Raw genomic sequence first — 14,263 nt, 5'->3', positions numbered from 1 at the left:
TTAAAAGAACAAGAGTTCAGTACACTGATGTGAACACAAGTATCAGCTATTAAACAAACTCACCCTGCTGTTATACTTCCCCTGGGAAGCTCAGCGCAGTTAATAGCAGGGGATACATAGACGTTTTGTAGCAAGCTTTGATAGAGACAACTTAGGGAGGCGGCTTTCAAACGGCTCTAACCATTTAGTGAGGCTTTCCATTGTCAGCTTATTAAAATAGTTGTCACTGGCTTCACCATGGCTGCAAAGTGTTTTACAGGTATATCCCCTTCAAAGACACCTTGTTTAACAGAACCTACTTAGTAACATGGGGCTATTTCATCCCATCAGCCCTGCTCACCTGGATGTTGGTGGGATCCTTGTACGACTCATCGCTTGCTGTCTGCAGTTTTTCACTGATCCAAGCTTCAATCTCATCCACATCCCGGCTGAACTGCTGGAGGGTCTGAGATTCTCCCAGCTTTGACCTTTTCTCAATCATCTGGGCTTTCAGGCGTCGCCACCTGAGAAAGTGAACCAGAAGAGCAAATGTGAACAGCCCTTTCAATGGAGACAGAAGCTGGAAGACAGGCAGGCCAGGCATGAGGGCTCGAATCCTGCCAGAGCTGGGACTGTTGTGCCACAGGACACCCACCTGTCCAAGACCTCATTGCGCCGGCTGGCAATGTCTCCTTTAGCATAGTGGCTGGCAGCAATGAGTTGGTCAGCAAAGGCCTGCAGGGCGGCAATCTTTTCCTCCTGGGGGCAAACAAAGGGTAAGGTGAAGTTAGCCAGGGCTGGGCTTTTCTACACTGCTGGTCTGCAGAAGAGAACAGTTATTTTGGGTGACTGGGAACCAGCTAGTGACAGGATCAGAATACACTGACACTTTAGAAGCAGGAGTGTAAAAAGCCAAAAGAAAGCTTGATTTTAATCATGACTAGAGTAGAGTTTTAATTTAGGAAGATTCCAGGTCACATTGGGGTAGGGCAAATGCTGGAACACTAGTAAATGTCAAACAATAAGGCTGCATAATAGGAAAATGTTATCAGACTTTTCTATCAAAAACAGAATAGTGTTTTGTTCTTTATATTCATATACTCACCTACCCACATTTCCTTCCTTTAAAAATAAAATGATTTTTTCTGTGACAAAACTAATAAATCCTCAACATTACTGGAATTTATTTAAAAATTTATAAGTCTATTTTTTTGTACTGGGACTGAACCCAAAGCCTGGTGCGTATTAAGCACAGTCTACCATTAAGACACACCCCCAGCCCCAAAAGTTTTTTAAAAAGTTATTTATGAAAGTATTTTTCTGACCACAGAGGTATTCTTTGGAGATTTAATGGTATCTACATTGCTTATTTTTGTAGTTAACACCAGTATTTTTGTTTTGTTTTGTTTATAGTATTGGGGATTGAACTTGGGACCTCTGGAATGCTAGCCAGGGCTCTATCACCTAGCTAAACCTTGAGCCCTAAAACAAGAATTTTTTTTTAATATTTATTTTTTTAGATATAGTTGGACACAATACCTTTATTTATTTATTTTTAATGGTGGTGCTGAGGATTGAACCCAGGGCCTCACATGCACTAGGCGAGTGCTCTACCACTGAGCCATAACTCCAGCCCCCAAAATAAAATTTTAATTTAAGGAAACTGTTGAATCCCTCTAGCTGAGAAAACCAAGTCAGTGACTATTTTTCATTCTAACTGTTAAAAAGAGAAAATGCCAATCAGGAAAAAAATCTAGATTCAGACTCCATTGTTGAGGGTCTTACCTGGACATTGATAGCTTTGTCAAAGTCTTCATGTTTTTTGATCAGAGCCTCCACGCTGTCCAGTGAGTCTCCTTTGTCTTCAGTGTTCAGGAAGGCCTCCCGGGCAGCCATCCAGTTCTCAGCTTGCTCACAATCCCGATGAAATAGCTGAAGAGGCAGACAGGCCAAGTGAGAAGATGGGGCCTCTGCAAGGAAACCCCTGGTCAGAAACCCAGGCCACACGCACCTGCAATTCAAGGCACTGATCCAGCATCATTCTGCGTTGAACCCAGGCCTTTTCCAGATCTGCACGCTCCTGATCAAGAATATCGAGTTTCTCCTTGATCTCTGGGCTGGCATAGTGCCCATGAGCCAACAGCTGCTGCCCAAACTGCTCAAATGCCTGGAAAGTGCCAGCTCTGGCATCAATTTCTGTCCGGTGTTCCTGCCAAGTGGAGGGAAAGGATTAGGTAACTGGCCGAAGATGCCCATTCAAGTGTCAACGAGTGGCTCATAACCATGGGCAGGGGCGAGGCTACTCAGCAGGCAGGTGTACCCACCTGGTGTCGCTCCAGCAGAGCTTCCGCTCCAGTGACATCCTTGGCTAGCTCATCTGAAGACACCAGCCCTCGTATTCCATTGATCCAAGACATGAGGTCCCTGGAAACCAGATCCAGGGACTATTACACTACCTGGCAACCAGACCTCTCGCCCAGGAAAACAGACCCACATCATTCTTGCCTCAGAAGGTCATTTGGGGTTAATCTAGTCAGCTACTGCATGTGCTGGGTCTCTAGGCAAAGGGTTTCATAGCCTCTTGTTCTTCTCCATGAGATATTGCGGGGGCGGGGAAGCCCATCATTTCTCAAAGGGAAAATGAATAGCTTACAACTAAGACCTTTTACCTTATGGAATCCAAGTTCTAACAAAAGTAATACCCATTTTGATGGCTTCAAATAAAAAGTCTTTCTTTAGGACAAAGTCTTGGAGCCCTAGGCCTAGACACATTTAATCCATTTTTCATGGAAATACCAGCACAAGCGGGGGTGGGGGGGACCGACGACGACAAGTATATAGAGCAACATAGCATATGATTTTTTTTCCAAAGGAAAATACACATCGATACAAAGCAGATCAGAGGATCCTAAGTCCTGGGAGTGGTTAGCTAAGGGATGGAGTGTTACTCTACGGTAAGAAAAAGGTTTCCAAACTTGGCAGATATGATGGCCACATAACAGCGACTACATTAAGAACCAGGGTATGGCATACTTGTTACTTAATCTTTGCCTCAAAAAAGAGGGAAAAAAATCCCAAATTAGTTACTGAGACACCCTACCTGAGACCTAGAAAGGAAAGTGGCCTCATCCACCTACTCCCATCCAAATAGGACACCTGACACTGCACACATACGTATGTGGGCAAGAACACTGCTAAAGAGCACAACACACCCCGACAGTACTACTGAACAAGTTACACATCGCCCACCCCACAGAACTCTATGTAACCATTGAAAGACTGAGGCACCAGACCAAAGGACAGTCTACAAGACAACTGTCCTGCACTAAAAAAAAAAAAAAAATGCTAATGTCATGAAAGGGCAGAGGGATATTGTTCTAGGTTAAAGGAAACTAAGACAAGACTACCAAATGCACTAGGAATCCTTGTCTGGACCTTGGATCAAGAATAAGCCTTAGTAATAAAATATATAATGGAATGCATGTATGGCAGCACATGGCCTATAATCCTAGTGACTCAGGAGGCCAAGACAGGAGGATTGCAAATTTTAGGCCAGCCCCAGCAATCTGGCAAAACGCTGTCCCAAAATAATAATAATAATTAAAAAAAGAAGGGCTAGGGATGCAGCTCAGTGGTAGAGTGCCACTGAGTTCACTTCTCAGTATCTCTTCCCTTCTAAAAAAGGGGGAAAAAACAACAACAACAAAAAAAGAGAGAGAGTGTGTGTGTGTGTATAAATATAAATATATATATAAAGACTGAAAAACAAATCGAATATGGACACACTTAGTTTTTTGGGAGTGATAATGGAAATGTAGCTAGGTAGTTTACTGTCAATGTTGGGAGATGTATGCTCATGTGTTCAGAGACAAAGTGTCAGGGATATTCAACCTGCTTACAGGTGCTTAAACAAAAAAGTGTTCACAGATAATAAACAAAATTAATTGGTGACTACTGGTGATAGCATCACAGTTGCTCCTTTTGTCATTCTTTCAGATACTCTGTGGCCTTGAAATGCTTCTAAAAAAATTTTTGATGAAAAAGACTAAGGTATATCAATATTAAGTGAAAAATATAAAACCATTTAGCATGTGGCTGGGGCTGGGGCTGGGGCTCAGTGGTAGTGCATTTGCCTGGCATGTGTGAGGCACTGGGTTTGATTCTTGGCATCATATACAAATAAATAAAATAAAGGTCTATCAACTAAAAAAACCCAAAACATTTAGCAAAAGGATGAGGAGGTGAGAATGTCTACATGTGTGTGCACAGGAAAATAGACTTAAAAAGATGATTCTATGTTCTAGATCTCTGAGCAATATTTAATTTTTACCGGAAATCGCTAAGAAAGCGCTGCAGGTCATGGGAGTCACCCAACTTCGCCTTGCGTTGGTCTGCACGTTTCCCAAGGCTGGTCCAGGCCTGATTTAATTCAGTGCACTTTTCTTTAAGGTCCTCTGCAGATTCCGGGTGAGACTGGATCAGGCGCTGGGCTGTCTCCCCGAGAGAATTTACCTATGGGAAGAAAACAGTGAGAAAACACAAATAAAGGAGCTGAGCTCTGCAGAGAGTAAGACTTGGCTCTGCTCCATGCACCTCTCACCTTGTCACCGAGAGCTGCAAGGTCCCTCTCAAAGCCCTCATGCTTGCGCTGCAGGGCCTGGACGCTGGCCAGATCATGACCATAGTTGTCTGTGTTTAGAGCCTGATTCTTCTCTTCAATCCATTCTTTGGTCTCATCAGCATCTCTGTAGATCAAACACACGTTCAGATTAACAATCACTGAGATTAGCCAGGTGCAATAGTGCATGCCCATAATCCCAGCAGCTCAGGAGGCTGAGGCGGGAGGATAGTAAGGTACTCAGTAAGGCCCTAAGCAATTCAGCGAGACCCTGTCTCAAAAAATAAAAGGGGCTGGGGACGTGGTTCAATGATAAAGTGCTCTTGGGTTCAATCCCTGGCACCAAAATAAATAAATAAATAAATAAATAAATAATAAAATAAATAAACACATAAAAAGGGCTGTGGAAGTAGTTGAGCACCCTGGATTCAATCCTCAGTAGAGCAAAAAAAAAAACCTCAATGAACAAATAAATAAATATAAATAAATTATCAGAATTGTTTGTCTTGGTTCCAGGATGAACAGGAAAAAATCCTTTGTCAGAGGTAAGCACCTATAATTCTAGGAAAAGGAGGAACACCACGTCTGCACTCTCAGTACTTACAAGCACCAGCCTGTGACAGATATGGCCCCACGTACCAGAGAGTTCACATATTAGCAAGGCCCAGGCGATACTCCGAGACCCCAGTCAGTAAGTCTGGCCATCCACGTCAGGCAGACAGTCCCCTTTCTCCCTCATCTGGCCCCCTCACCTGTGGAATCTCTGTACTTCATGGGCACTGCCTAAGAGCTGGCTCCGCTCCTCAGCCAGCTGCTGCAGGGACCGCCAGCGCTCATTCAGTTCCTGTGGGAAAGTGGCAGTGTCAGCCCTGCTTCCACCCTCCTCCATTATACCCACAACCAGGTCTTTGGAAAATGACTTAAATTGACAGTACATATAACTTCCTGTGTCCAACCTTCCTGGTGGAATAAATGAGTATACAACAACAAAATTTCAGGAAATCAAAATCAGCCATATCCAATGACTGGCATTCACCCAATTGCCTGACCTAGGAATCCCCTTTGGAACAGGCATACATACAGCTAACTCATCCTCACTCTATTCTGGCCTTGGGTCTGGCATGTGGCACCTGCCTCCTGAACAACTGTTGAGTGGAGAAATGCCAGAGCCTCCAGCTCCAACACTTGCCCAACTGCATCCTCAGGCTAGAGCAGACCTGGGAAGAGTTGGCATCTGCCCCAGATGCTCAGGGGCATCTTTAGGAGATCCAGGGACTGCAGACAGGAAAGGAATGTAGTGAAGGAAAGCAGGAGGGTCAGTGGAGCTGTTCACTGATTCTTACCTTGATGGAATTGAAGGTAGCCACGGTGTGAACCATCAGGCGAGCAGACTACATAAGGAAGAGAGAAGAGGAAAACCCAATCAAGCTTATGCCAGCTAAGAGACAGAGATCTGAGCTTCAAGTGCCACCAAGTAGGTCCAATGGTTAACCAAAAACCATGAAGGGGATAGCAGCAACATTGAAAACAGAAACATTAATAAAAGCTATCAACCTGAGAAAGACATGAGAAAAGCCAGAGTGCACAGTCAGACCCAGCTCCATGACTAGATACACGGGGGAAGAGTTTTCACCAAAACCATGTTGTCTTTTTTGGAACTAGGGATCGAACTCAGGGCTTTGCGTATGTGAGGTAAGCACTTTGCAACTGAGCTACATCCCAGCCTTCAAAAACCACATTGTAACAGGCGGTTGGGCAGAAAAAAAACAGCTCAAAGATTAATAAGTGCCTTAAAACTTGTCCATGTTACAAAACATTCTAGGAAACACTCAATTTAACATTTGCCGGCAGCTCAGATAATGAGGTGTACTAAAAACTCAACCTGCCTGAAACAGCTATGAGGCTGCTGTTCCCTCTAACAGGATCTTCCTGAAGGAAGGTCAACAGCTTCACCCAAGGAAAAAGGAATAAGTCATCGAGTTAGTTCTCTTCTCACTTCTAAAAATCTTAAGTACCCTCAGACTATAGAGCCCACCCAATTTATGTGAAAGAAACCACTTGGCACATACTCCTTCAAGCCCCCCAGAGAAGAAGACCAGGGGAGTAAGCTCACCATGGTCACATGACTTGCCCCAGGTGACATGCAGGTGTGTGCAGGGCCCCTGTCCCTAACCCTCTCAGAAAGAGGAGGTGTTGGTGTCCATAAAGATCTCTAAACACAGTTTGGGGGGAGGACCACTAATGGTGCCAGGAAACCGCAAATGGTCAGATAAGTAGCTGTTGCCTATTCAAATCACCATCAATTTTTGTTATATGAGAAAAATTAAGATTGAAAAGAGGAAAGTTGAATCAAAGGAAAAATGTCCCAGCCCCTCAACTGAGCCTATTTAATGAGAGAGAGTAGTCAGAGCCAGTGAATGAACCCCACTGTTGGCGGCCTGAGTCCCCAGGACAGGGCAGACAGGTCAGTGCAGGTGCAAATATGAGCAGAAGACAGACGGTGAGAGGCTTTTGGGTTTAGGTTTGCATGCTTTCTTCCTATACCAGGTAGACAGACTCTGTGTATGTGTGTGTGTTTTAACTTTAAAAACAAAAAAATTGTTTTTAGTTGTAATCGGACACAATATCTTTATTTATTTTATTTATTTATTTTTATATGGTGCTAAGGATGGAACCAGGGCCTCGCACATGCTGGGCGAGTGCTCTACCAGTAAGCCCCAGTCCCAGCCCAGTAGATATACTTTTTTTTTTTTTTTTAATATTTATTTTTTTAGTTGTAGTTGGACACAATATATTTATTTTATTTATTTATATGTGGTGATGAGGATTGAACCCAGGGCCTCACACGTGCTAGGTGAGTGTTCTACCGCTGAGCCACAACCCCAGCCCACCAGTAGATATACTTTTAAAAGCAGAAATCTCAGGGCTGGGGTTGTGGCTCAGGGGTAGAGCTCTTGCCTACCATGCGTGAGGCACCGGGTTCAATCCTCAGCACCACATAAAAATAAAATAAAGATATTGTGTCCACTGAAAAAACTAAAAAAATTCTCTCTAAAAAAAAAAAGATAAGATATTGTGTCCACCTATAACTAAAAAATAAATACTTTTAGGGGCTGGGGATGTGGCTCAAGCGGTAGCGCGCTCGCCTGGCATCCCTGCAGCCTGAGTTCGATCCTCAGCACCACATATAAACAAAGGTGTTGTTTCCGCCAAAAACTAAAAAATAAATATTAAAAAATTCTCTCACTCTCTCTTTAAAATAAATAAATAAATATTTTTTAAAAAAGCTATTAAAAAAAAAAAGCAGAAATTTAGCAGACACATGCCTATAATCCCAGTGACTTGGGAGGCTTAGGCAGGAGGATCACAAGTTTGAGACTAGCCTCACCAACTTAGTGAGACCCTAAGTAACCTAGTAAAAACCCTGTCTCTAAATAAAATATTAAAAAAAGGGCTGGGGATATGGCTCAGTGGTTAAGTACCCCTGGGTCTCTGGGTTCAACACCTAGTATCAAAAAAAAAAAAAAAAAAAAAAAAAGGAGAGATCAGCGATCAAGTGAGACAATTATACAAGCTGGGTTAGGAGAGAAGATGCTTTTCTGTATGATGTGGTGTGTATGTGTGTGTGGTACTGAGGATTAAACCAGGAGCTATACTCCCAGACTTTTCTTCTTCTTTTTTTTTTTTTTGACAAAGTCTTAGTAAGTTGCTGATGCTAAACTTGAGGTCCTCTTGCCTCAGCTCTATAGTAGCTAGAATTATAGGCCTAGGTCCCTAGGCCTAATAGCAGGAAAACTTTCTTAGGCTACAGGAATCAAAGGTTAGACAGATGATTAAATGGGGTGGTAGGGAGGTTTATTCTCTTTCTGTTCTCAGTCATTTATGTGTTTTTATCACTTGCCTTGGACTGCCATCCTACCAGTCTGATGCTGTGCTGCATTTGAGGTGTCTCTGGCATAGACAGGATCTACCCACTCTGAGCATCCAAACATAAGCACTGTGTTTCTATGTATGACACATCACATTTCCAGAGACTGATAGAACACAATATCAAGGTCAGAAAAAAGCCAGCCCAAATGAGTCCAGAGATTACCAAAGGTCCCAGAATAGCAGAATACTTAGAAAAAGGCACATCAGAAAGACATGAAATGCTGCATGTTCCTGCAAAACTCTTAGAGACAATAACTTGCAAAGGGGGCTGGGGATGTGGCTCAAGCGGTAGCGCGCTTGCCCGGGTTCGATCCTCAGCACCACATACAAACAAAGATGTTGTGCCCGCCGAAAACTAAAAAATAATAATAATAACTTGCAAAGGAGTTCTTACCTTCCACGGGGAGGCCGTCTTGGAATCTGTTTCATCCTAGTTAAAGAAGCAGCAGTTTAGGCATCATGCAGGTGGGCTCAGCACTCCCACCAAAGACTCTAGCTTTCCCCAAGAGAGTTCACAGGTCAATGAACAAAACTGAATCACTCTCTATAACTTAAAAAGTTTACCACCAGCTAGCAAAAAAACCCAGGACTTTTGGAAGAAATTATACAAACAAATAGAAAAATTACAAATTTTTCAAATCTCCAGTAGAATTGGAAAAAATGAGTCAGCTTAATAAGAAAACGACCAACTTTTCTTTAGGTCATATGAAAGGATTCTTTGAAAGAGGTTAAAACCAAACCTAAAGTGGTAGCTGTGCATAAAGTTTTAGAAAACTGAAGGGATATAAAATTTTTGGTCTTTTGGAGAAGGCAAATAGAAATCAGTATCTAGAGTTTCTTTTCCACAGAATTTTACACACGAAAGGATCTCTGATGTTCAGGAACAGAAATCCTCAAGAAGCAGCTCTTGACTTTACATTGTTCCCACGATCTACCTCCTTCTCATGTCCAAGTTCCACACAGACTCCTGCAACTTACCCTGGGCATCATGCCATACACCTCCTATAAGGAGAGAGAGAAACCAATTTTATCTTCACAGCAAATAAAACCTCCCAGAACATTCAATACTGTAACAAAAGAAAGACTAGAATTCTGGCCAATGACTTCAAGTCATTATTCATATGCAAAACCTTTTATTTATTTAAGAAACTTGTGAAACTGCCATTGATTAAGGCCATGTAAATATTCCACAACTTTCACAGGAGTACATAAAAACTTAGGAGAACACAAAAGCCCCCGACTGGATGAAGAGTGAGAGATAATGGCCCAAGGAAGTTGAGGGCACACAGAGGACTGCATCTCCATTCAAGCCACCATTCTGTACTCTGAAATATCACTCCGGGAGCACTGAAGAGCACAGTAAGAAGACAAGTTGCTCCCTAATGGCAATAATGCCTGGCTCCAAGATGAAGATACCCACCTGCTGCTGCACAGCCTGGACCTCCTCTGCCATCAGACCTTCAGACTCCAGGTCTTCAGCCACCTTGTTAATGTCCTTCAGCCGGGACTCATTGGCCTTCAGATCCTTTAAAGCAAACGCCATCATAACTAAACCCACAACGGCCAATCAAGGGAGAAGAGGGATAAGGATATCCACAAAAATGGCTTGAGCCTAGAAAGATCTGCTCTACAGCATCCTATGAATTGTTTTCTCTACTCTTCAAGGGGTCTGGGTCAGGAAATCCTGACTGCAGCTATCAAGGGAAAAAATAATAGGGTTCTAGAAGCAGTCTGTCTCAAATTTACTTGATTAATTATGGATAAAAAATAATTACTCACTTCAAATGTAGATTTAAGTAAATATTTTTAAGGGAAGAAACAGTGTTAAAATTTGATTTAAAGTCCCATGACTAAAGAACAGAGAAAGGAGGGAGAGAAAGAAAAAAGAGGTAAGCAGAGGTGAGGCAGGGAGAGACATCCTTCTCCCACTTTTTTGTTTTATATTGGGCATTGAACCCAGGGGTGCATAACCACTGAACCACATATCCCCAGTCTTCTATTGTATGAAAGAGGGTCTTGCTAAATTGTTGAGTCTGGCTTTGAATTTTCGATCCTCCTGCCTCAGCCTCACAAACCGCTGAGATTATAGGAATGTGCCACAGCACCCAGCTCATCCTCCTACATTTTAATTGGTTATAAGGATACTCTTGGGGCTGGGGTTGTAGCTTAGAGGTAAAGCGCTTGCCTTGCATACTTGAGGCAAGGGGTTCAATCCTCAGCACCACATAAAAATAAATGAAATAAAGATATTGTGTCCATCTACTACTAAAACAACAAAAAAAGATACTCTTAGTTGGGCACAGTGGTACATGCCTGCAATCCCAGCGGCTTGGGAGGCTAAGGCAGGAGGATCGTGAGTTCCTCTCTACTAAAATACGAAACAGGGCTGAGATGTGGCTCAGTGCCCAAATGTCACTGAGTTCAATCCCTAGTACCCCTCCAAAAAAAGAATACTCTTACTCTGAATATAACAAAAATATGTGCTAAATCATACAATAGACTATTATTCACCAGTAACAGGAAATGGAACACCAATACATGCTATAAGGATGGATTCTAAAAATACATTAAATAAAAGAAACCAATCACTTAAAAAAAAATCACAATTCCATTTATATGAAATGTGCAGAATAAGAAATCTACACATAGGGACTGGGATTGTAGCTTAGTGGTAAAGCCCTTGCCTAGCATGTGTGAGGCACTAGGTTCAATCCTCAGCACCACATAAAAATAAATAAATAAAATAAAGGTATTATGTCCATCTGTAGCTTAGGAAAAACGACAAAAAATTCAGATGCAAAGAACAATGGTAGAATGTTTGCTTAGCATGCAACAGGCCCTGGGCTTAATTTGTAGCACCAAAACAAAACAAAAAAAAGTAGATTAGTTGCTAAGGCTTTTGAGCATTGGGAAAAATGCACAGTGATTGCTTTATGGATATATGGTTTTCTTTTCAGGTAATACTGTCTTGGCACTAGATAAAGGTGGTAGCAACATAACATCATGAAGGTACTAAATACCACCAAATCCTATGCTTTAATATGGTTAACTTTGTTACATAAATTTTACTTCATTTAAAAAAAAAAAAAAAAAAGAGCTGGGCACCATGATGCATGATTATAATCCCAGTAACTTGGAAGCCTGAGATAAGAGGACTTCAAGTTCAAGGCCAGAGGCAGCAATTTAGCAAGGCCCCAAGCAACTTAGTGAGACCTTGACTCAAAATAAAATATAAAAAGGGTTGGAGAGGTAGAGGAGTAGAGGCTCAGTAATCTGTGGTCAAAAAAATCAAGAAAACCAGGGGCTAGGGCTGTAGCTCAGTAGCAGAGCGCTTGCCTAGTACATGCAAGGCACTGGGTTCAATCCTCAGCACAATATAAATATAAAGGTATAAAATTAAAAAAACAACAACAAACAAACAAAAAATAAGAAAACAAATCAGTGATTTCCAAGCTCATCTGTGAAGACATCCCATACCTTCTGGAAGTCATCAAATTTCTTCTGCAGCACCTCGACCTGTTCTAAATCTGCACCGACTTCTTCGTTCGTGAGAGCAGCTTCCTTTTCATTGATCCACTGCTGCAGCTCGTTTGCCTCACGGAACAACATAAACTTCTTGCAACTCTTCTCCAACATGCCTTTCCGCTTCTCCCCCAGTTCCAGCAGAGAGTGATATCTGATGTAAGTCAAGAGGGTGACAAGAAGGGCAGAAGTGGTTAGATGGTAAGTACTAGAGATGAGAACACAAACTCAAACCACTAGGTGTCTCCAAGATGCGATTCAAGGCATGAGTTTGTAAAGATGGTGCCCTAGTGACAAAGGACCAGAATGCATGGATGAGGATTCCAAGCACCCACACCACAGCCTCGGGGATGAGCATACCCTGTAGCCTTCACAACTAGGTGGCCACGACAGCTAGGCACACACATCCCAAGCCAATCCTGCACTTACAACATCACGACCAGATGACCAAAACCCAAGCATTTAGCATGGAAACACAGGGTTCATGCGACCACAGCAGAGAGTGAGATGACGTTGCATAATATATACAGAGGGTTTTCGCATTTTTTTTTTTTTAAATAATTCTCCAAGCAGCCTCCAAGTAGAAGGTACACCAGACTTTAAAACAAACTCATAAGGATGTCTGTATCTTTGGATCAGTAGGACATTTATAAAATTATAGACTTGTTTTTCAGAAAGTCATGGCAACTTCAGAAGGGCAATCAGATAGAGTACAGAGTACCTGTACAGTTTCATTACCAGGAAGTCCTAAGAAGAATCAAAGACTATTCTAACCCTTGGGAACTGAAGTACAAAAAGTTGAACTCCCACTCTCCTTAGAGACATGAGAATGACAAATGATAAAAAAACTAAAAGTTAAAAAAAAAAATTCTAAAATCACCATTAAATCTAAGCTTCCCAAACAAAAAAGCAATGAGTTACAAGGAATGCAGGCACTCTAAGAGAGTCATTCGACTTCCTTCCTCCTAAGGATTCCACAGGCTCGCCTTCACATTGGCTGGTGACAGTGGAGTACACCAGGAAACCAAGAGCAGGGGACCAACACCACTCTGAATGCACAGCTGCACATAAAGCAACTGATGAGAGCAGCAGTCACCCGCAGCACAGCTCACCGAATCCTCTCTCCTGCCAGCAAAGCTGCTGCACAGATGCCTGCCCCTCCCACCACCTCATCTTCCTAGATGAATAAGTGCCTTGGAGAGAAGCAGCAGAGGGAGGATGGACAGGCTAGCAGTGGACACAGGGAGCCCAGTGAGGCTCTTGGCCTACTCACAGTTCTTCCACCTGTTTCATACGCAGAGATACACTGCCGGCTTCCTTAGTTATGCGTGTCCTGCACAGAGGGGGTACAGCAAAAGCATGCACAAATTAGTGGGATTAATCCACAGGGATGAAAAGCAACAGCTCCGACTGGTGCCATAATGATGGATGCTTAGAGTGGGGAAAATTAAGGAGTCACTCAAAAGCTCTTAGAAGCAGTCCAGGCCATGAATGAAATCATAGTAGGGAAGAAGCAGGAAAATTTAAATCAGAGTGTTAGTTCACCTTCATCTTCCTGACACATCTGCCATGCTTGAGGCAGACTTTCCTGTACTGCAAGCACTATTAACTTCACAGAACAAAGCCCAGGGACAAAATGCACTTGGAAAGAAATTTTGCTGATTGATAATAGCCAATTTAGCCATATATATATGACAACGTTTCTGCTCTTGTATTAATGACCAAGGCTGCTGATAAGAACATGAATCCAAATCTCTCCTTATCTCAACACTAAGAGAGTCTGGACATACACAAATAATTTCTAGCGTTTTCAAGAACCATTATGAGTCAGAAGAGTTCCACTGTTATAAACTCTAATGGGAATGCATGTTCTGGATGCTTCCCAAGCATCCAAAGCCATTGATCTCATTAGGAGTAAGATATGCCCTAAGAGAGGGCACAAGTCAACAAGGTGGCTTAACTATAGTAACGAGGATAGAGACATTCCACAAAAAAATAAATGCCATCCTTAGAATACAAAGCTATGGTACAGAGAAAAGTTCTCTAAGCAGCCATCCAAAGAGGGAGGCACATCCGAGGGGTGAAAAAATCTGAAAATCCATTTCAAAAAAGCATCTTGAACCACAAGAGAAAGATTAAGACGGCAATGTTTAGAAAAATGCCATTTAGAAAAAGAAACGGGAGAAAAATGAAACACAGGAGATTAAGGTATCA

At 42.4% G+C, this 14,263-nt stretch overlaps 1 protein-coding gene across 18 annotated transcripts in view; it reads right to left on the bottom strand.

Moving 5' to 3' along the window:
• Positions 1–14,263, bottom strand: part of Sptan1 (spectrin alpha, non-erythrocytic 1) — a 71,587-nt gene that overhangs the window by 19,575 nt on the left and 37,749 nt on the right. For 11 of the 18 annotated variants that reach the window (XM_078048355.1, XM_078048357.1, XM_078048359.1 and 8 more), the window contains 14 exons: positions 13,323–13,382; positions 12,005–12,203; positions 9,948–10,052; positions 9,506–9,529; positions 8,922–8,957; positions 5,941–5,988; positions 5,350–5,441; positions 4,580–4,724; positions 4,310–4,491; positions 2,304–2,403; positions 1,991–2,188; positions 1,765–1,911; positions 635–738; positions 341–503 (listed from right to left, as the gene is read on the bottom strand). In XM_078048355.1, coding sequence (XP_077904481.1) covers positions 341–503; positions 635–738; positions 1,765–1,911; positions 1,991–2,188; positions 2,304–2,403; positions 4,310–4,491; positions 4,580–4,724; positions 5,350–5,441; positions 5,941–5,988; positions 8,922–8,957; positions 9,506–9,529; positions 9,948–10,052; positions 12,005–12,203; positions 13,323–13,382 — 1,603 coding nt within the window. The remainder of the gene's footprint in view (positions 1–340; positions 504–634; positions 739–1,764; positions 1,912–1,990; positions 2,189–2,303; positions 2,404–4,309; positions 4,492–4,579; positions 4,725–5,349; positions 5,442–5,940; positions 5,989–8,921; positions 8,958–9,505; positions 9,530–9,947; positions 10,053–12,004; positions 12,204–13,322; positions 13,383–14,263) is intronic. The other 7 variants (XM_078048356.1, XM_013356662.4, XM_078048362.1 and 4 more) reach the window with 1 other exon arrangement.

The sequence above is a fragment of the Ictidomys tridecemlineatus genome, chromosome 4 (genome assembly GCF_052094955.1).
Source record: "Ictidomys tridecemlineatus isolate mIctTri1 chromosome 4, mIctTri1.hap1, whole genome shotgun sequence".
NCBI lineage: Eukaryota > Metazoa > Chordata > Mammalia > Rodentia > Sciuridae > Ictidomys > Ictidomys tridecemlineatus.
The sequence above is the reverse complement of the archived record's forward strand: the minus strand, read 5'-3'. Positions and strand labels throughout refer to the sequence as shown.